The sequence below is a fragment of the Dendroctonus ponderosae genome, unplaced genomic scaffold (genome assembly GCF_020466585.1).
Source record: "Dendroctonus ponderosae isolate FM_Combo_2020 unplaced genomic scaffold, Dpon_F_20191213v2 Dpon_F_20191213_1, whole genome shotgun sequence".
In the NCBI taxonomy this organism is placed as follows: domain Eukaryota; kingdom Metazoa; phylum Arthropoda; class Insecta; order Coleoptera; family Curculionidae; genus Dendroctonus; species Dendroctonus ponderosae.
Genome location: NW_026017110.1, coordinates 5,708,110 through 5,726,310, shown reverse-complemented (window position 1 = coordinate 5,726,310; position 18,201 = coordinate 5,708,110). Strand labels below are relative to the sequence as shown.

The 18,201-nt window shown below is 38.6% G+C and overlaps 3 protein-coding genes across 7 annotated transcripts; 1 reads left to right on the top strand and 2 right to left on the bottom strand.

The window, feature by feature from the left end:
• The first annotated feature begins 1,645 nt into the window (after positions 1–1,645).
• Positions 1,646–13,148, top strand: LOC109534941 (ets DNA-binding protein pokkuri). Of its 2 annotated transcripts, none has more exons than XM_048661043.1 (7): positions 1,646–1,969; positions 9,878–10,110; positions 10,168–10,336; positions 10,402–10,618; positions 10,810–11,103; positions 11,162–11,411; positions 11,470–13,148. In XM_048661043.1, the coding sequence occupies exons 2-7, from the start codon at positions 9,887–9,889 to the stop codon at positions 11,918–11,920; spliced, it is 1,605 nt and encodes a 534-aa protein (XP_048517000.1). In that variant the 5' UTR covers positions 1,646–1,969; positions 9,878–9,886; the 3' UTR covers positions 11,921–13,148. The 2 variants fall into 2 exon arrangements, with proteins under 2 accessions (XP_048517000.1, XP_048516999.1); XM_048661042.1 differs by lacking the exon at positions 1,646–1,969 and adding an exon at positions 9,308–9,468.
• Positions 13,149–13,181: 33 nt separating this feature from the next.
• Positions 13,182–15,970, bottom strand: LOC109534940 (probable cytochrome P450 49a1). 2 transcript variants are annotated; one of them, XM_048661040.1, is made up of 6 exons: positions 15,755–15,970; positions 14,887–15,132; positions 14,527–14,764; positions 14,260–14,472; positions 14,096–14,202; positions 13,182–14,044 (listed from the first exon to the last, which is right to left on the bottom strand). In XM_048661040.1, the coding sequence occupies exons 1-6, from the start codon at positions 15,885–15,887 to the stop codon at positions 13,242–13,244; spliced, it is 1,740 nt and encodes a 579-aa protein (XP_048516997.1). In that variant the 5' UTR covers positions 15,888–15,970; the 3' UTR covers positions 13,182–13,241. The 2 variants fall into 2 exon arrangements, with proteins under 2 accessions (XP_048516997.1, XP_048516998.1); XM_048661041.1 differs by having other exon boundaries at positions 14,899–15,132; positions 15,755–15,965.
• A 245-nt stretch (positions 15,971–16,215) lies between these two features.
• LOC109545591 (KICSTOR subunit 2) lies at positions 16,216–18,201 on the bottom strand. Of its 3 annotated transcripts, none has more exons than XM_048661046.1 (8): positions 18,114–18,201; positions 17,851–18,030; positions 17,628–17,797; positions 17,290–17,566; positions 17,055–17,236; positions 16,885–17,002; positions 16,738–16,830; positions 16,216–16,629 (listed from the first exon to the last, which is right to left on the bottom strand). In XM_048661046.1, the coding sequence occupies exons 2-8, from the start codon at positions 17,947–17,949 to the stop codon at positions 16,459–16,461; spliced, it is 1,110 nt and encodes a 369-aa protein (XP_048517003.1). In that variant the 5' UTR covers positions 17,950–18,030; positions 18,114–18,201; the 3' UTR covers positions 16,216–16,458. The 3 variants fall into 3 exon arrangements, with proteins under 3 accessions (XP_048517003.1, XP_048517002.1, XP_048517004.1); XM_048661045.1 differs by having other exon boundaries at positions 17,851–17,991; XM_048661047.1 differs by having other exon boundaries at positions 17,851–18,014; positions 18,114–18,180.

The window sequence follows — 18,201 nt, the reverse complement described above, 5'->3', positions numbered from 1 at the left end:
TAGTCAATTTACTATGCCAATTACCAGTTTGATGAACAATTTATTCCTTCTGATTTATTGAGTTTGGTTTCATCTTGTTTCAGTTCGTGCATCAACTGAAAAAAAATATTCAAAATCAACAGTATCCCCAAATTGAGCCCAGACGGAAGAAACAGATAAAGGTAGCAACACCGAATAAAAAACGGAATAAACTAATAAATGACTGATGAAGAATAATAGAATGAAAGGACCTAATAAGGGAATAATTATTTGCTGGACTAATTAAGTGCGTTGTTTCTCAATCAGGACGATAAAAATGTTTAGTTGGTGTCATCTGGGATTTTGCTTGTTGATTAATTTGCTTGACTTTGAAAAATACAACATATAGACGCAAAAAAATCACAATCAGAAGTGTAAGTAAGCAGAAAACAACCATGGCAAGTAAGTGGATGAAGAAAATGAAACAACTTGCAGATGGAAAGATTGCAAGTGGCGGAAACAATGCGAATATAGTTTCATCGGGCTAAAACTGTTAAGAAGCAAAGAAATGCGCGATCCGACGCAGAAGCAAAAACGAAAAATACCTGAGAAAGAACAAAAATGGTGAAGTAGAACTAAGACTGAAATTAATAAATAAACCAATTTTAACCAAGCAAAGACAAAGTTTCTTTTGACTGAAAATGGCAAAAAAGTGCCATTGAGAGCCAGCAAACCTACGATCAGAGATAGAAGAAAACATCGGCAAAAACCAAACAAAACGAAGCACAGAGCACACCTACAGCCAAAAGCGATAAGCAAACAGATTGAACGTAAACCTATACGATGAAAGAATAAGAAACTGACTGAAGTTGAAGCGCACACAGAAAGAACATGAAATTATACCAATTGAAAAAATTGAAAATAAGTTAGAAAAGTTTGCTTCAAATCTTCGACATCGATTTCGATAGTAAAATTAACCGAAACCTCATTCGGCGAATGTTTCTGAGTAAGATTTTATGCTTTTACTTGCGGATGTGATTGACTTGATTGACCGATTAAGAATAGTTGTGGGTTTAGTACAAATGACTGATTCATCGATATGACGAAGACTGAAGAACGCACCGATGCGCTTGAAAATATGTTATAAATATCAAGCTAGTGAAACGTGTCACCCCGGAAGAGAGATAACTATCTTTTATCTTTTTAAACGACTCCCATGATCCTGGACTCTGGCTTGCGAGCGCCCAGATTTGTTGCAGGAAGTCTTCAAATCGAGTCCCCTGCCACTTAACAGGACCGGAGTCCATTGTTTCCACTCTTTTCAGCAGTTCGACTCTGCCTTGCTGTGTTTCCAACTGACTTCATTCTTTTGTCGTCCTCTTCCTCATTTCACTTTCATTCCTATTTCTGCAACTCTACACTTCAACAACGCAGAACCGAAGACATGGACGTTTTGTTGAAATTAATGACATTGACATTGTTGACCCATGACAAAGACACTCTAGATGTACTTGTATGGACACGCCCACTCAAAATGATCAAACTGCTGGACGCTCAGAAAACAAACTTGGTACTCCTCTGGCCTAAAAATCTCGAGCTCTACAAGTGTAGATCCGGTCTGCAGCAGCGGCAACACCGCCGACATCCACCCCCTCTCCCTTTCGCGCTCGGCCAAGTTGACTGTTTTGAGCGAATGCGAGTTCGTCGCATTTCTCAGAGTAGTCGAGAAGCTGAGGACGGTGGCGCTCGGACGATAATTGGTAAGGTGACAGCTGGCTCTGTCACAGTTACCGACCAATCCGGAACAAGCGATTTTCGCAAACACAAATGCCGATCTGTGTTCATTCGTTCATTGTTTTATTGTGTTGCCTGCAGAACTGTCGCTGGTCGGTCGAGACAAGTTGAAGCCGGAACTGTACGCGGATGATACAACAGTGATAGGTGCTGGTTGTTGAGTGACAATCTTGTTTTTGGATAATTTGCAATTACCTGCTCCAAAGTGGATCTAAAGGTGAATATGACTGACCAACTTTTTTGTTATATAATTTTGAATTAACTGAATTTACCCGGTCTGTTGATCGAGCGTAATAATAATGAAGCACATGTCTGAGGCACCAACTAAGAAGTCTTAWGTGTGATTTTTTTTGGRAAATTCAAGTGTTTTTAGRCTTTTRAAAGAAACGAAAAACYCMTGCAGTTCSACSTGGAAAWAWTGTCAAAATGAACAGGTTATTTGGGGAAGAAGGCGAATTTATTTGGCCTCCGGGATGGTCAGATTTAAAGCCTTTRGATCTTTGGGGAAACTTTGAAAATAGATTTTCAGACGACGTGMAAATTTAAAAACAGAAACTCAGACGTGATCGAYTCAATTGCCATCAGTTTAGGTTGGATTWRSCACCCAATTTTTTTAGCAGAAAGAGCAAGAAGAAAAAACAGGAGTCAAAACTTCAAGTTAATTTTATATGTAAGARCGCATACGTCGATTTKACAAAGTTTTTAGTTAAGAGGGATAAAATAAGTGAAGAAGAAAGTTCRAAAAAAAATAAAAATAATGAGMAAGCAATCCATCTACTGGAACCTTTTTTTTTAAGAAACTCGAAAATAAACAGTGTTTATGGTATGGCAAGTGTTGCTATTCCAATTAGTTCCTGTTTCTGAAATATTCCATACAAATTGCACAAAGTTAATGTTATTAGAATTAAGTAGCTGTTTAAGGCCTTCGATTCATGTTTAATTGTATAAAAGGGAATGGCTGAAGAATCTTGCTTCATTACGAAAAGTGATTTCTGTTTGACTGTGTTCATCAATTCAGTGTTTTCCGTTTAAATTATACATAATATCTCATATCATAAATATCGGGGAATATTCGGAATCCTAATGAATTTTAAACAGTTCCGACTAATCGCTAGTTAATGACGAAATTGTTAAGTGCAACCGGAAAGTTTGTTACTCATCTCTTTATGGCCCGCACTTTACTGAGAAGTTATGAAACATATGTGTTGAAAAATCCTAAATAAGCTGACATTTATGTAAACCATTGTGTGGTTTTGGCTGGGATGGAAATCACGCCCGCTACCTGTTGATTTCTTCATTTCTTCTCGGAAATACCAGTGTAAACCAGATGATTACGTTACTTTGAAGCCACATAAGTTTGGTGATCGGGTCGTTTGAGTCCCTCCGACTGTTTAATTTTTTCTTGTTTTACTTTAAAGAACACTAAATTGAGCCAAAAAACACTCAAAAAGTTTGCGGAAAATAGCCATTTTCAGACTAACTTTCGAGCGGTCTTGCCAAACTGCGCAACATGTTTTTAAAGTTAATGAAAATTGTTTCTTTGGATACCTATCATGTAGACGTATTCAGTTTGGGTCGATTTGTATTATTTAGGAAGAAATTTACTTTTGGCATGTTTTTTTAGTTTTATTAAAAAATCACTTCACCACGCTAACAAACCACAAAAAAAATATACACCACGTTGTGTTTTCATTTCCGAAAGAGACAAATAATCCGCCATCTGACTATCGACGCGCTAGATAACCTCAATCAATGGGCGACGTTAGAAAAAATGCTCAAACCTTTGCGAAAAACGCAATTATTATGCATCTTAGCGACAATTTTCCATGTGGGGTTATAAACTGTTGATACCTAAAACACGATTTAGCAGCAAATAGCACCGGACAATCTCATTTTCCTGTTAGTCAGTGGTTTTGGAAAAGTTTGTAAGTGTTTTTGGCTGAATTTATGGATCATCCAGGATTTTTTTTCGCTGAAAGTGCTTAATTGTTTAAAAACAAAAAGATCGAAGGGACTCAAAGGACACGACCACCTTCAGCTTTATCGGCGTGAAGCGCTGATCCACCGGCGGAGACGAAATTGTGTAGAACTCTCTATTTGCGGATGATACATACGTAATGAAACAAAATGCCCATGTTGAGTATATGGCAATACTAGAACATCAACTTGGAAAGTGTTTTCTTGGGCTTTTAGGTGGGTGCTTAATGGGATGACGTCAGCCACTTAACAGCAATCCATAATTATTGCAAGCAAATATTTACAGCCAGTCCAATAACACTGTCATTCCGTTCCGGGATAAATTATTGTAGCTTGCTCGGTTTTTATGATTATTTATAACAGTTTGCCACAATGCAATGCGGTGTGGCAGTTTGTGGGAGTGTTAACAGTTCCGTTTGGCTTAGCGGATTCAATTTTTTTTAGCAGTCATGAGCGAAAAGGAAAACTAGAGGAGGAGATGAAAAGTGTGGTAACAGGAATGGTCTAAGAATGAGCGTGAACAGTTCAGGAATATTCAGCTCTGTTGGCTCTTTTTTGGATGTTGGAAGGAGGGACATAAGTGACGAAACAAGTTGTTCAAGTCGCCTATTTGGTAAAATGTTGGCTCCTGAAAAATATGGTGACTTTTTTTTGTTAGACTATTCTGCCCCTGGGTTAAGTGCTAAACGTAAAGCCTGTGTCCCATGCCTACGTTTATACGATGGTACGATGATACGAAAGTGTTTCTATTGGTTGGAGATCTGTCAATTCGTCGCCGTCGTTCGAGCTGACAGATCTCCAACCAATAGAAAGACTCGTATCATCGTACCATCGTATAAACGGATGCCTGGGACACGAGCTTTATTCAAAGTGCGGCACATAGAGAAAGTAAAATAAGGTAAGTAAATTATTTTACTTACTCTATGGTGCGGCACAGTGTGACGCGATGAGCAGATACTCCAAGTTCAGAGTTGTGCTTTCAGTAGCGAAGGATGCGCTCCAAATGTCGTCAAAATTTCTGCAAAAGTTCATTCAAATCGCATGAAATCCTTAATTTTGCGCGCTTCGTAAATGTTGATTTGAAAATGAACGCTTTCTCGCAGCAGCATACTCTTGATGAGGCACTTGATGAATATGGGACTAAAAGGTCTATATGTACATGGCAACCAATGGCAAAGTAATGCTAAACTTACCGAAAGCTGCGGGGTGCCACCTGGAAAGAAAGAAGAAAATGTGTTTAGTACAGCAGGAAATCTGTCCAAAACCAAAACCATTTGAAATCAGCAAAGCAAACAGAGAGAAACATGAAGAATCCACAAAACTTCAGTTGCTTGTCGGAAAACTACTTAGTTCAAACTAAAATATTTATAGATTAGAGATCATTCGTACCAGTTTTTTACAAGCTGGCGCCCCATCCTCGATGCGATTATTGACTGATTTCGTCTACTGTCGGTAGCAAACTGAACATCCATACACTTTTTCGAGAAAAAAGACCGAACTACAGAATAAACGTGATTATTTTATCATTTCATTCTTCGCCCTTTCGATTATTCATGCTTTACTTGGCAGTTCGACTTCAGTTCGTTTATTGTTGACATTTTGATTTATTTTCCTGACTGCGCGTAATTGTTGTTATATTTTTTCTTTCCTGGGTTTCAGTCAAAGTGTGAAATAAATTTTTTTATATCGTTTACTTCAGATAACGTTTCGGCGAGACAACAGCGCCATCATCAGATTTAAAATTCAACACAAACTACAAATTTACCAATTTACAATTAAAATATGTTGTATAAAAACTATAATTTACAAAGCTTATAAACATTCATTAGTTCTTAAGGAAAAAGAAATATCTTTGGGAATCAAAACAAAAGTAATCTAATGTTTTCCAATTATGTGGTAAATTTTTCAAATGTTTTCCTCTCCCAAAGATTTTTTTCCTTAAGAACAAATAAATGTTTTAACGCTTTGTAAAATACAGTTTCTGTATCTACAACATATTTGAATTGTAAATTGGTGTTTGTAGTTTGTGTAGAATTTTAAATCTGATGATGGCGCTGTTGTCTCGCCGAAACGTTATATGAAATCAACGATATGAACATTTTTATTTCAAACTTTGACTGAAACTCAGGAAAGAAAAATATACAATAATTGTTGACATTTTTGTAGAAAGTTCCTGTTCGCACGGCAATATTTTCAAAGGCAAATTTCCCGATCCAACTTAACGAAAGTGAACTACTAAACGAAAAACGCTCCAATTGCCGGTCTTTCACTAATTTAATTTTAAATTTAGAGCCATTTAGAGCCAACTTAAATTTGTGTGAATTTCACTCAGCTGCAGTGATTAATGGACACACCAAAACTAGAGAAGTCACTTAAACGTTGTTTATTGCTTTGTTAATTGCTTATTGTTGTTCAATTTCCGAGCGATGATAGAAACCAACGAAATTTCAACTAATTACAAATTTTCTTTAAAGGTTCTGATTTCAAGAATTATTCCCGCACAAGCGCGATGAGTTATAACTCAGCAACTCATAGAGCGGCATGAACTCAAAAGCGCAACTCAACACAGTGTTATCCAGGCGTATTCGAGTGTTTTCATTCTTCTTTTAGTCAATATTTCGATAAATTCGCTTATAATCTTGTCCTTTCGTCAACTTCCTTATAACGTGTTAATTCATTAATCGTGATTTTTTTCGATTTCACTAAATCTACTCTTCTTGTTACCACTTTGGCCCATTGTTGGCACATTTTATTCCTATCTCTGTTGAGAAATATGCATCTGATTGAAGTGTGCGAATAACTAAAGGACAATGCCTGATTCCGGTAGACTGTTCACATGGGATTTACTGAAGTAGACCGTCATTTCGTCCGCAATACCCAAACACTTACTCTCTGAGTGAGTACACCTTTGAAAAACATCCTCCTATCAGCTATTACAACAATTTTTCGAGATATTGAAGCGGAACTGCCTTATCTAAAATGGCCCCAAGATAAGGAGGTGCTTTTGAGAATAAACATACCGCGCTGATATAAGTGGAATACTCAGATAAAATATTTTTGCCTTATGTATATGATGATGATGCTGATCGGAGGTATTCCGTTTGTTTTTATTTCATTTTATTCTTTTATCTTCCAGTAGTTTATTGCTACTGTTTACAGGCGTTTGTGCTCGTCTTTTCCGTTTTGTGTCAAGGCCTAATCAATTGCGTTTGGTTTTTGCTTTCTTGTCTCGGTTGGTTGCTGATGGTGAATTTTTTGTGTGTGCTTTATATGCACAATTAAATTTGCATTTTTTTGTTTTATGGTTGTTTTTTTTTTTAATTATATTTCATCCATGCTTAAGTAACAGATCCGAAACAGTTGAAATAGAAAATTTTGCGCTTTGCGGTTAAGGGCGGCAAGAGTTAGATTTTGTATGAATTTCTGGCAAAAAATCACATTTTGCTAAGAAATGCGATGAAAACCGATGAAATGTTAAAAAATGCATGTTGGCTTTATTGCCTGTAAAAGTAATGTTGCAATTTTTTTTTGAAGACAGTTATAATCTTGGAAACCAGTTACCTGAATGTAATTTGGCAAAGATGATGGCAAATATTCGCTTTTCGTGGAAGCACGCGGCTTAAATTGCCGCAGTTTTAAGATATTTTGCCTTAGTGTTTATTATATTGTGATTTTGTTACTGAATTTTGTACACAATTAGTCATAAAAATACGAAAGAAGGAACAAATACAGCGCAAAGTCTATGCAAAAAGACACTAACTAGTTCAGGTGATTTTGTGGAGCCGCTGTATTTTAAATTTTCATTTTTTTGTGTTTTTGAAGTACACCTTTTTATAGAAATAGATGTTATCTAAAAATGCAAAAAACTAAAAAAATATTCAGGAGGAATTAAGGAAGCATCAATTAGTTACATTTTGCAAAGAAAACCACTAACCCATTAATGGCAATTGGATTAAAATATTAATTGGTAGTTTTGCTTCTTAATTCACATTTTATGCCGCGGATTTTTGCTTAAAACTCGACTTTTTTAAGCAAAAGTATCGATTTTTTATTAAAACTCAACGTATTTAATTTATTTATTATTAGCCCGAAACATGCACTTTATTTCGCCATTTTTTATGGCCGATTTGGGATTTTGTTTAAATCTTCTCTTCAGTCATTCGTAAATAGTTTATTGTCCGGTTTCATTTCACATTTCAACGCATGCCTTTTATTATCAACTAATGTTACATCTGAACATCTTTGTATTGCGTCAACTAATTGTAGAATCGACCCAGTTAAGTAAACACAACTGCTTTAACTGCTAGAACTGCCAATGAAGTTGTTTAGGCTTGTACAAATTAGTGTTCACACCAAATTTAAGTGTTCGCTTGTCGCACTTTATCGGCTTTAAACGTATCCATCCAGAAAACCAGTAAAAGTTGTTCGAAAACCAGTAAAAGTACTTAGCTAACTCAATCATTTATCCTGTCAAGTGTTAAACACTAAAGGCTTAGTATTGAACGATCAATTGCGGCATTTACCATCACATGTCCGATTAAAAATTAATTAAAGCCCGTGCTTTCTTTCGCATCCAATCAAAGTCACAGTTGGTGTGTAAACACCTTAACACGTGGCCATAATACCCGGTTTCCAAATTGTGTTTAACGGGCTTTAAAACGAATGGTTAAGCCTTTAAGCAATAGGTAAAACCAGGTCGGAGTGTTTGGACTTTGCAACAATTATTGCCGGTGTTTTATCACGGATAGACGCTTTAAAAGGAAACGCGTGTTGGTCTTAAAAAAAAACACTTACCTAACGATTGGCAAACAGCATAATTGAACTGACTTGACGATCGCGGAAGTAAGTGAAGGCTAAGTCGGTTTTGGAATTATTTATTCAACCGGGTTTCCGGGATAATACGCAGCTGGCCAAACGGATTTACCGATGCTTTACATTTTTACAAAAAAGTTTCATTCTATTTCCGGTTACTTGGAATTCTTGACTATGGTTATCAATCGGTTGTAATCGCCCCCTGTAATATGAAGAATCGAATCGAATGAGGTCGGGTACAATCGGCGAGCTTCGGCGCTGTGCACAGGAGTGAGAGCCCCTGCGTGCAATAACTAGGTCTTTGTCTTGCCTACCCGGTATACGAGAGCCGATCGGAAAATAGATCTCTAAACAATTTGCTGAATCCAAAAATTTCCAAACCAACAAGTTCATAAAACACTCCAGATCTTCCGCATGCTTTCCAGCTAATTGCGTTTAACCGGATTCGAGTGTGAAGATTAATGTCCATCTCCAACTTGGAATAATCGTTCGAATTCCAAGCGACATCACAGCAGACTGACGTCAACTTCCTATACTGTTATCTTTCCTGGTACATTAGGGGGATACACCGACATTGCGTACCAAAAACTTTCCGATAGCCAAAGAGATGGACTCCACTAGAAACTTCTATCAGACTCCCCAAGCATCGAGTCTCTCCGAAGCACATTCTTGTCTTGTGAATTGAAGTAGGAGCAATTCGCAGTTTTACCACCGAGAAAACATAAAACCGCGCTATTTGCGGCTTGACGCAACAAGTCTCTAAACAATTATCACAGAAAAGGTTGAGCTGCATTGGCTTATCGGTTTTTGTTTTAGCAATAATTATATTTGTTGTATGCCAGCAACGTTCAGTACTTATTCAATATTTTTATCGATTTCAAACAGTTCCACTTCCTGTTAGTAACAGTTTAAGAGCGCACAAGGATGGTGAGTTTGATCATTTCTTAGTTTAGCAATTTAATTTCATTCTAAGCTGACTTTTTCTTTTCTTTTTGAACTTTCTGTTGCTGCTGCTACGCGACATTTCTTTCAATTTATGAGTTCCGTTGACCGAATGCCCATCCGAAGCACATTCTCGGCTGCGTTGCACGTCTGTTTATCTCAACCTGATTTCGATTTTTTTCTTGTTAGAGCGATTATGTTGTGGGTAGTTGGTACTGTTCAGACCACTCACAAGTTCTCGAAAGCACGATTAATTTTTTAATTATAGATCGTACTTTCATCGCACTTGTACGTTATGTCGAGTGGTCAACGGGTCCAGAGGCACTTTGGAACGTTAAAATAAGTCATCCGGCCTCGTTACAAATAATTATCCAACATGCTTACTTTGATCCAGAAGAGAAAAATGAAGCTCGTGCCGGGACCGTTGCCGTCTATTCCCACGACGACATCGGGTTCACTTCAGCTGCCACTGCCGTTCAGTCCGGAACTCTTCTGGAGATATCCGCTGGGCTTTTCTTCAGTGAGCCACCCATCGTCCCCCCTTTGGGAGTACAAGACCCAATTGCCCGGCTCTTTGTCTGCAGACCCGCGGCTCTGGAGCCGGGAGGATGTTCTGGTGTTTCTACGGTAAGCCATCGTCGCGCCCTGTTGAAGAGCTCTCTTTATCTAAGCGTTTATTGTTAGCTGGGCCGAGAGGGAGTTCGATCTTCAGCCCATCGACTTGGAGATGTTCCAGATGAACGGCAAAGCCATGTGTTTGCTGACGCGCACCGACCTATCGGAGCGCGCTCCATGTTCTGGGGATGTTCTGCACAATGTGCTACAGATCTTAATCAGGGAGGCGAATAATTTGGTAAGCAGTCGGCAGTAAATCGCGATTTTTACATCTGTTTAATCTGTGCGGTTTCACATACATAGAGGATGTTACCAAGCAGCCCGATCACTCCCACTTCACGGCATGCCTATTCGCTATCTCCTCACACATCTCAACCAACTACGCCCAGTTGGAACGTTGTAACGTCCCACTCATCAGCTGACTACCATTCGTCCCATGCCGCCAGTTTAGCGGCCCATCTGGTGGCTCAGAGTAACAGTGTTACTCTGAGTCCGGCCCCCTCAATAGACAGCCAATCAGGTAGGAAACATTAGGAACATCGGGAGTTTTTCGGACTTTCAGGCGGTTGTAGAAAGGAATTTCTTCCTGGCGTTTCGCAAGCACTTCTGAAGAAATTCTATCCTACCCCGTCCTGAAACTCCCAACTACTTGAAGAAAATTAACCAGTTTATTCAACTCGTAACTAAAAAAGCATACACGTTCGATTCCAGGCAGTCCAAACCATCCAGATGCGCCGATGAGTTTCGGACATTCCATCTTCAGTACGAACGGGAGCAGTTCGAACGGATCGGGCTCGAATCCAAGCGACAGCGACGAAGATGACAAGTTCATCGAAGCGAAGAATGGTTACATAAGCAGCCCACCCAACACGCCCAGCTACATGAATATTCCACAGATGCCATTCTTGACACCGAGAAGTCCCAAGCAGATGGAGGGCGTGGGAAGCCCCGGCCTGTACAAGAGGGAGTTTTTCGGAAGCAACGAAGCCTCAGAGCCCAATACCAGTAAGCACTCAGTGAAACCCTTTGAGGCATGTTAACTGACTGAAAATTCCCTCCATAGATGGTCGTCTTCTTTGGGACTTTCTTCAGCAGTTGCTGAATGACCCCGCTCAGAGATATACCGGGTATATCGCGTGGAAAAACAGAGATACTGGCGTGTTTAAGATTGTCGATCCTCCAGGATTGGCGAAACTGTGGGGAATCCAGAAAAACCACCTTTCCATGAACTACGACAAGATGTCCAGAGCATTGAGGTACTACTACAGAGTGAACATTCTGAGGAAAGTCCAAGGGGAAAGACACTGTTACCAGTAAGCATTGGTTGGTAAGCACTTGAACAAACTTTCAGTACAAATGTGACTTTTGCAGATTCTTGCGCAACCCAACAGAGCTGAAAAACATCAAAAACATTTCCTTGTTGAGGCAGCAAATGTCTCCCACAGCCACCAAGCCGCCAGTTTCAAACCAATTTCTGCCACAAATCACCATCAAGCCGGAACCCATCGATCAACCAATGATGGAAAAGGACCACATGTCTCATGAACCTCCTCAACGAGTACCGACAGCCGTTCCATCTCATATAAAACTGAACGAGCAGGTTCAGAAGCAAAGTTTGCCGGCTCTAGCTCAACAGCACCCTGCGAATGGGCCCTCGTCACAAGAAGTGAAAAGTGAGCAGATATTAAGGGTGGAATACCATCATGACCCTGATGATAAACCCACGGATTTATCCATGGAAGGGCCTACGGATTTGAGTAGTGGAAATAGACATGTGAATATCGTTTGCTCGCCAGATCCTCCGATTAATGGAAATCATTGATGTGGCTGAATATGAGCAATCTGCAGGAGAAGGAAACAATCGAGTGCCAATAAACAATTCCAGTGCAAGTGTTTTTTCAGATTCAAACAGTGTAAATTCTGTAGGTATAATTTAAGTGCAAAACCGTGCAATCTAGGTTTTCTATGTGCCAAAATAAATCTCTTCGTTTAATGCTAATTGGTGCAATAACAATACGATTGCCATGTTCTGGGTAGTACGAGCAAGTTTTTTTTTTTGGATTTGGAAACTAAAATCATTCACCGTTAACAATGTGATAACATCCAATCATTTGTAATTTATGTGCAAGTCAGGCAGCTTTAATCACAAAACCATACATTTGTGAAGCCATAGAATGGTCTTGAGTGTTCTTCGAAATACATCGACATTAGTTACGTAACTGTATCGGTACAAAAGAGACTGGAAAGGGTTCTTTTTCAAGTTCTCAACGCCGAAATAACAAATGGGGCAATTTTTTTTTTATCAAAAAGAACATTCCATTGAAAATGTGTGGATCAAAGGGCGATTAAAATGAATACCCAGTTGAGAGAATTGAGTTTTTCTTACGGAAGATTAATTTCAATTTATTTATGCAGAGTCCTGCAGCTCAGTTCATTTATTTGTTGGAAACATCGCTTACATCCTTACACCAAAATTGTGCCGTTTTCCGTGAAACACTTTCTGGTTCCGCAAAAATGACGTTTTCCAAAAAATGTCGAATAAATTAAAAAATCAAACATCTGAGATGCGAAACCCTGTACAGTGTGGAGCAGTTAAATAAAAAATAATGTTTCCTCCAAGTTTAGTCATTAAAACGCAGAAAATTAAATAGCCTTTTCATTAAAGATTTTGCTGCTCCACCGCTAGCACCCCATTTTAAAAATATATCCCAATATATTTCCAGAAGACCAAACTATTGCTAATAGAACATCGGCCTTCTGCAAATATATGCATTAGTGTGGCATCCGTTTACATATTTGTGACTGGGTCCAACTCTTCTCTGTGATCTCTGACATATTTGACTCAAACGAGTGTGATTAACAAAAACATATTTTTAAAACTGTTATATTTACAATAAAGAAAAGCAATCGCTAGATTTAGGAACGATATTTCAAACTGTAGATGTTCTAATCTTTTGATAGCAACGCAATGATTCGTTTTAATACTACAATGTACATATATTGTTATAGGTGAATTTAAATAAAGATACTTTCTTTGTAGTAATGTAGAAGAATGTTGCATCACTTTCCTTAAATCAATTCAGTTGCAAATCATTAGAATTTATTAGAATTTAACAATGTAATACATCAAATAAACGCAACAACTAAACACGGTCAACAAATCGAAAGTTCAGCGGTTTGGTGGGAGTGGCCAGTAAAGAGTTGGAGCTCTCAAGCTCCCCGTAATTGTACTCAATGTAAAACTTCTTCAGCAATTTGTTGATGAGCAGCCCAATTTCCATCTGGGCCAGTTCTTTAGCTTGGCAAGACTTCGGCCCATGCCCGAACGGCATTGACGCAAATACTTGCAATTCTTGCGCCAATGGGCTAATTTCCTGCGACAACCATCGCTCTGGGCGAAACGTTTTGGCGTCCTCAAAATATTCTTCCCTCAAATTGGCCAGGTGAACCGCTATAAGGACGTAAGTCCCTTTGGGAATGAAATACTTGTGAATCACTGCGTCTTTTGCCAACACTCGGTTGAGAATGGGAATCGGCGGGTTTAATCGCATGCTTTCCTTAATGCAAGCTTGTAGATACGGTTGGTTTTTCAGAGAATCCATAGTGATTTCTTTCGGTTGCTTCATTATTTCATCATAGAGCTTCTTTTGGCACCCGGGCGCTTTCGATAAATGATAGAGCAGGAAAGATATGGAATGGGCAGTGGCGTTCGCGCCAATCAACAGCATGTCGAGCATAACAGTCATAACATCTTCCACGAGAATGTCGTCTTTGAGCAGCAAACTCTCGATGATGGAGAGATCTTCCATTGATTTAATATCTTTTTTTTCTCGTAGCGTTGATTGGGCTCTTTCAACGTATTTGCCCAAAATGGAATTAATCAGATCGCACTTTTTCACTAGGGATCGCCAAGCGGGGGTTTTCACAAATTTCCAGATGTGAAATCCTCAGAAAGTATCCTAGATAATTTATTCCAAAACTCTTAGGAAAAACTCACCATATTCGCACTTTCTAATGGCCTCAGTTGCTCCAATCACCCCTTCTAAGATTTGGCCTGGATCAGAATTCGGGCTCAAACCAGTAGGATCCATAAATCCCAATTTCCTAAGTGAATTTACCGAGTAAATTAAAAAAAATCAGTTTGGACGTTCGAGGTTGCACCTTTTCAATGTAACAGAGCACACGCATTCTAAGCACCATTTGAGAATATCGTTTTTGAAGGTTTTGGGCATTTCATCCTGCAAATTTCGGACCGAAAACACGCGCTCAACAAACTGATCGCAAATCAAGTCGATGGTCTTAAAGTGCTGCATCGGCGAGTTAAACAACGGTTTTTCCAGCGTTTCATGTAGCTTTTCCCATTCGGGTCCAGACCTGCCACAAAAAACTAGCAGGATTGTTCGTAAAAGCACGCCTGAAACCATTTACATCAGAATCGGTCCGGTTTGCCTCAATCTACGATGCTGCAATCGGTATTTTTCAACGGAATCCAGACAGGCTCGCACTGGTTGAGCGCCTTCACTTTGAAAAACTATGCTCGCATGTTCAGGTCTGGATAGGAGCAAAACGTCGCCTCCAAAAGGGCCATGAAGACGCACCACTGGGCCGTAAACGTTGAAGAACTTCTGGAAAAACTTGGCGTTGCCTCCCCAACTTAGAAGATTACCTGGTGGTCGCATATTTAATATCACAGTATTTTAAGAGTAGGTAAAAAATGAAATCCAACAGAAAATCCTCAATAAAAAATAGAAATTTCTTATTTTTATAGGATCGTTTAGACAAACTTACCAAAAAATTTACCTAAATTCATCGCTTGAAATAGGGTGCCGGCAGTAAACTCGGTGCTCAAAGCAGGCACGTAGCTCCAAAGCTGCGATATCACTTTAAGGCTTTGGGGACCAGGAACATTATCAAAGGGACAAACGCTTTTTTCGGTTTGAACACTAGAAGGCGTTTCTAGGGATTTTGAAATTGCAGGCATTTCGGGCAGGGTTAAAGGGGTCGCTGGAGGCGGCTTGGTAGTGGAAACATCAGCTAATTTTAATAAATTAAACATTATAGTATTTTCTTTCCTGGGCCCCAGTCACAGTGTGAAACAAAAAATTTTTGTATATCGTTTAGTTTGTTACGTTTCGGCGAGACAACAGCGCCATCATCAGATTTTAAAATTTATTAAAACACAATTGGTAAACATTATATTCATTTTCTAGAAAAACAAATTGAAGGTTTCAAGACAGCAAAGACCTAAATGAATATAATGTTTACCAATTAGGAGTTTGAATGAATTTTAAAATCTGATGATGGCGCTGTTGTCTCGCCGAAACGTAACGAAATAAACGATATTCACATTTTTTTTGTTCCACACTGTGACTGGAACCTAGGAAAGAAAATAATATAATAACAATTACACGTAGTCAGGAAAATAATTCAAAATAATAAATTAAACTACATACTATTTTATAACCCTGTATGTGCGCATAAATGACATTCTTGTCAGACAAGTTAGATTGAATACACCCTGTGGAATTAGCAAAATCTGTGAATGCTACGACAGAAATTCGATGAAAAATGCGTTTTTCACATAAATAAACTAAGTAAATCAATCAAATAAGCTGCCTTATTGTTATTTGAGTACATTAAGTAGCAATAAACTGACCTGTGGTGGTCCCCATTTGAATAATCGTAGGCTGCGCCTCTGTTGTGGTGGCTGTCGCTGTTTTCGCATCACTGGCATAAAAAGCCCGCAACTGTTTGTAGTTTTTCGCGTTATTTAGGGAAAATTTCCACATTTTCACAGTAATTTTCAGCGCTAAACTTTGACACAATTTGACAAAATTACCACAGGTAGATGGGGTTTCCCTAGCAACCCCCATAGCCAACTGAACTGGAAACACGAATGTTTAGTTTTCCTACCAAGAAACTTGTAAAACTTTCAATTATCAGTATTTACGCTCGCGAAAAATCAGGGGAAGATAGTTTCAAACGAAACATGTGGTAAATGTTATCTGTCTCACCCTGCATGAAAAATTTGTGAAATGGGAGTGTTTGGGACAAGTTGATGGGGAACTTTGTAAAGAAATTGAGGTATCATTGGGGGTCCAAATCAAGCAAGTTGGGTGTTTTCAAAAAAATTATATTTAAATCCCAAAAACACATTAGAGAATTTCTGGCTATGAATTCCAGGAATAAATTATTTTTCTGAAGCGCACTTAAAGGATTTCTCTCTGAAACGAAACAGCTGAAAATTGGTTTGATACTAAAAAGGTGTCACTAAAAATCCCCTTTTAACCATTTTCCTTCTTTATGGGTTGTAGAAAAGCTTTCACGTTTGGTTTACATAGATATAATATTTACGGCCAGTTACTTTACAGGATTTTTCAGACTGACGAATATTTTTGTACATCGAAGGTTATTGCAGAAGTCGTTAACGAAATTGCCAATCCAGGCGTCTTTTTCAGTTTTCTTCGATTCGAACAAAATCACAAAGTATATGTTCGGTTCCACCATGGTTAAACAGTACGTACATTGATCCTAAAAATGTATCAAAACCAATGATTTCACCACAAGTTTCGCGGATTAAGCGGATATTTACAGTATAAAACACTTTCTACATGCGGCAAAAAATTAATGCTCACTAACCTGATAGCGAAACTTAGTTACCGGCTTGAGACTGAGAAACTCATTAGTTTCTGATATCATTTTTAACATTATATCTAGTTGGGGAGGACTTCTCTGAAAACGTCGAAATGGAGTTTTAAATGCGATTGCGGCTAAAAATCTACTCACTGGAGGATAGGAAACTATTATAGGAAAACTATCGTAATCAGCAGTTTCACAATTAACTTGATTATCAGAAAGTAATATCACACAAGCCGCTTCGTGCTTTCTCTGGAATATTACCATCCTAAAACCATAGCGTTTTCAAATAAGAAGTATATTGAAAAAACGAAGTTCACTTTTGATAGTAATCATGATGTAGTTTGGAGCAAATATGCCGCATATCAGTGGGAGTGGTTTGATTAGCCAAGATATCGTGAAAATACAGGCTAAACTTGCTTAGCACCGCCCCTTTTAGCTTCTGAAGCCATTGGTACAATGTTGGCAGGGGGCTGTTTTTAAATATGCCCAATTTCCATGTCTAAAAAGCGCTCAAATTATCCGTAAATGTGCCAATTTCCTTTGTCGAATTACCTCTCGTTGCATTTTGCTCTCCCAGGCCAACAGCCTGGTATGAACCCCATGAATTAAGGCCAAAGAGGGCAGAAACTGAAGTTTCTGCAGTTCAAACATGGCCTTAAATAGCTGTTGCACAATGTCGCACTCCAAACTGAAAACCGCTTTTATTGGAGTCAGAGTGATATCAGTAAAACCCAGATGGTGGGTTTGTATCGTGGTTTCAAGCGCATTTAAAATATCCACATAAGCCATATGCTTATTGGTCATGGCCTGGTTGTATATTTTTTCATATCTAGGGAGATTTTATAGAAAATATATTAATTCTGAAACTGCAGGATTGGGAAAGTTTATACAAATCGATCAAGTTGATCCTGGCATTGATAAACTGGGCGATATTCTGGCAGTAATTTGGAATTCGTTGATCCTCTTTAGAATCTCGTTGGACTCCTCGAACATGTTTGCAACTTTCCTCAATTTTCTTCAGGTCATTCTTCATGTACTCATAGACAGCCCTCAGGGAGTTCTGCGCAAAATGGTTCGCCAACATAAGCCTGCGGAAAATGCCTGCCTACTCACATCTTTTCTCAGGAAGCTCTTTTGCTTGTTTTGCAAAAACCCGATATCCATGTAGCTCTTCTCTGCTAACGCCAGTTGTTGCAAGAAGTTGGAGAACATGGTTCTCGGAGTAACGGGACATTTTGGGGGTTTATCTCTTTCCTATTATAATGCACAGTGAAATTCTGCTTGAAATGAGACCTTCAATGCGACAAAAAGTTTGCACTTTTTCCATTCAATTGGAAATTAATACCAAAATGAGTCCAGTCATAATTTTTACTCACCACTAATTCTTTCGCTTTCTCGAAAGATAACTGAGAAATGTGTGTAAAGAAATTAAACAAAAGCTCGTCCTCTTTCTCCATTTCACAA

What these genes read in the sequence shown, in the direction of transcription:
- LOC109534941 (XM_048661042.1), top strand. An exon ending in TCAGGGAGGCGAATAATTTG is followed by an intron (nt 10,337 to 10,401) that starts GTAAGCAGTCGG and finishes TCACATACATAG; the next exon opens with AGGATGTTACCAAGCAGCCC. An exon ending in GGGGAAAGACACTGTTACCA is followed by an intron (nt 11,412 to 11,469) that starts GTAAGCATTGGT and finishes TGACTTTTGCAG; the next exon opens with ATTCTTGCGCAACCCAACAG.
- LOC109534940 (XM_048661040.1), bottom strand. Translation starts at nt 15,887, where the DNA reads ATGTGGAAATTTTCCCTAAATAACGCGAAAAACTACAAACAGTTGCGG. An exon ending in TGCTCTGTTACATTGAAAAG is followed by an intron (nt 14,203 to 14,259) that starts GTGCAACCTCGA and finishes AAATTCACTTAG; the next exon opens with GAAATTGGGATTTATGGATC. An exon ending in CATTAGAAAGTGCGAATATG is followed by an intron (nt 14,045 to 14,095) that starts GTGAGTTTTTCC and finishes ATACTTTCTGAG; the next exon opens with GATTTCACATCTGGAAATTT.
- LOC109545591 (XM_048661045.1), bottom strand. Translation starts at nt 18,194, where the DNA reads ATGGAGAAAGAGGACGAGCTTTTGTTTAATTTCTTTACACACATTTCT. An exon ending in AGAGCAAAATGCAACGAGAG is followed by an intron (nt 17,237 to 17,289) that starts GTAATTCGACAA and finishes AGCGCTTTTTAG; the next exon opens with ACATGGAAATTGGGCATATT. An exon ending in TAACTAAGTTTCGCTATCAG is followed by an intron (nt 16,630 to 16,737) that starts GTTAGTGAGCAT and finishes ATACATTTTTAG; the next exon opens with GATCAATGTACGTACTGTTT.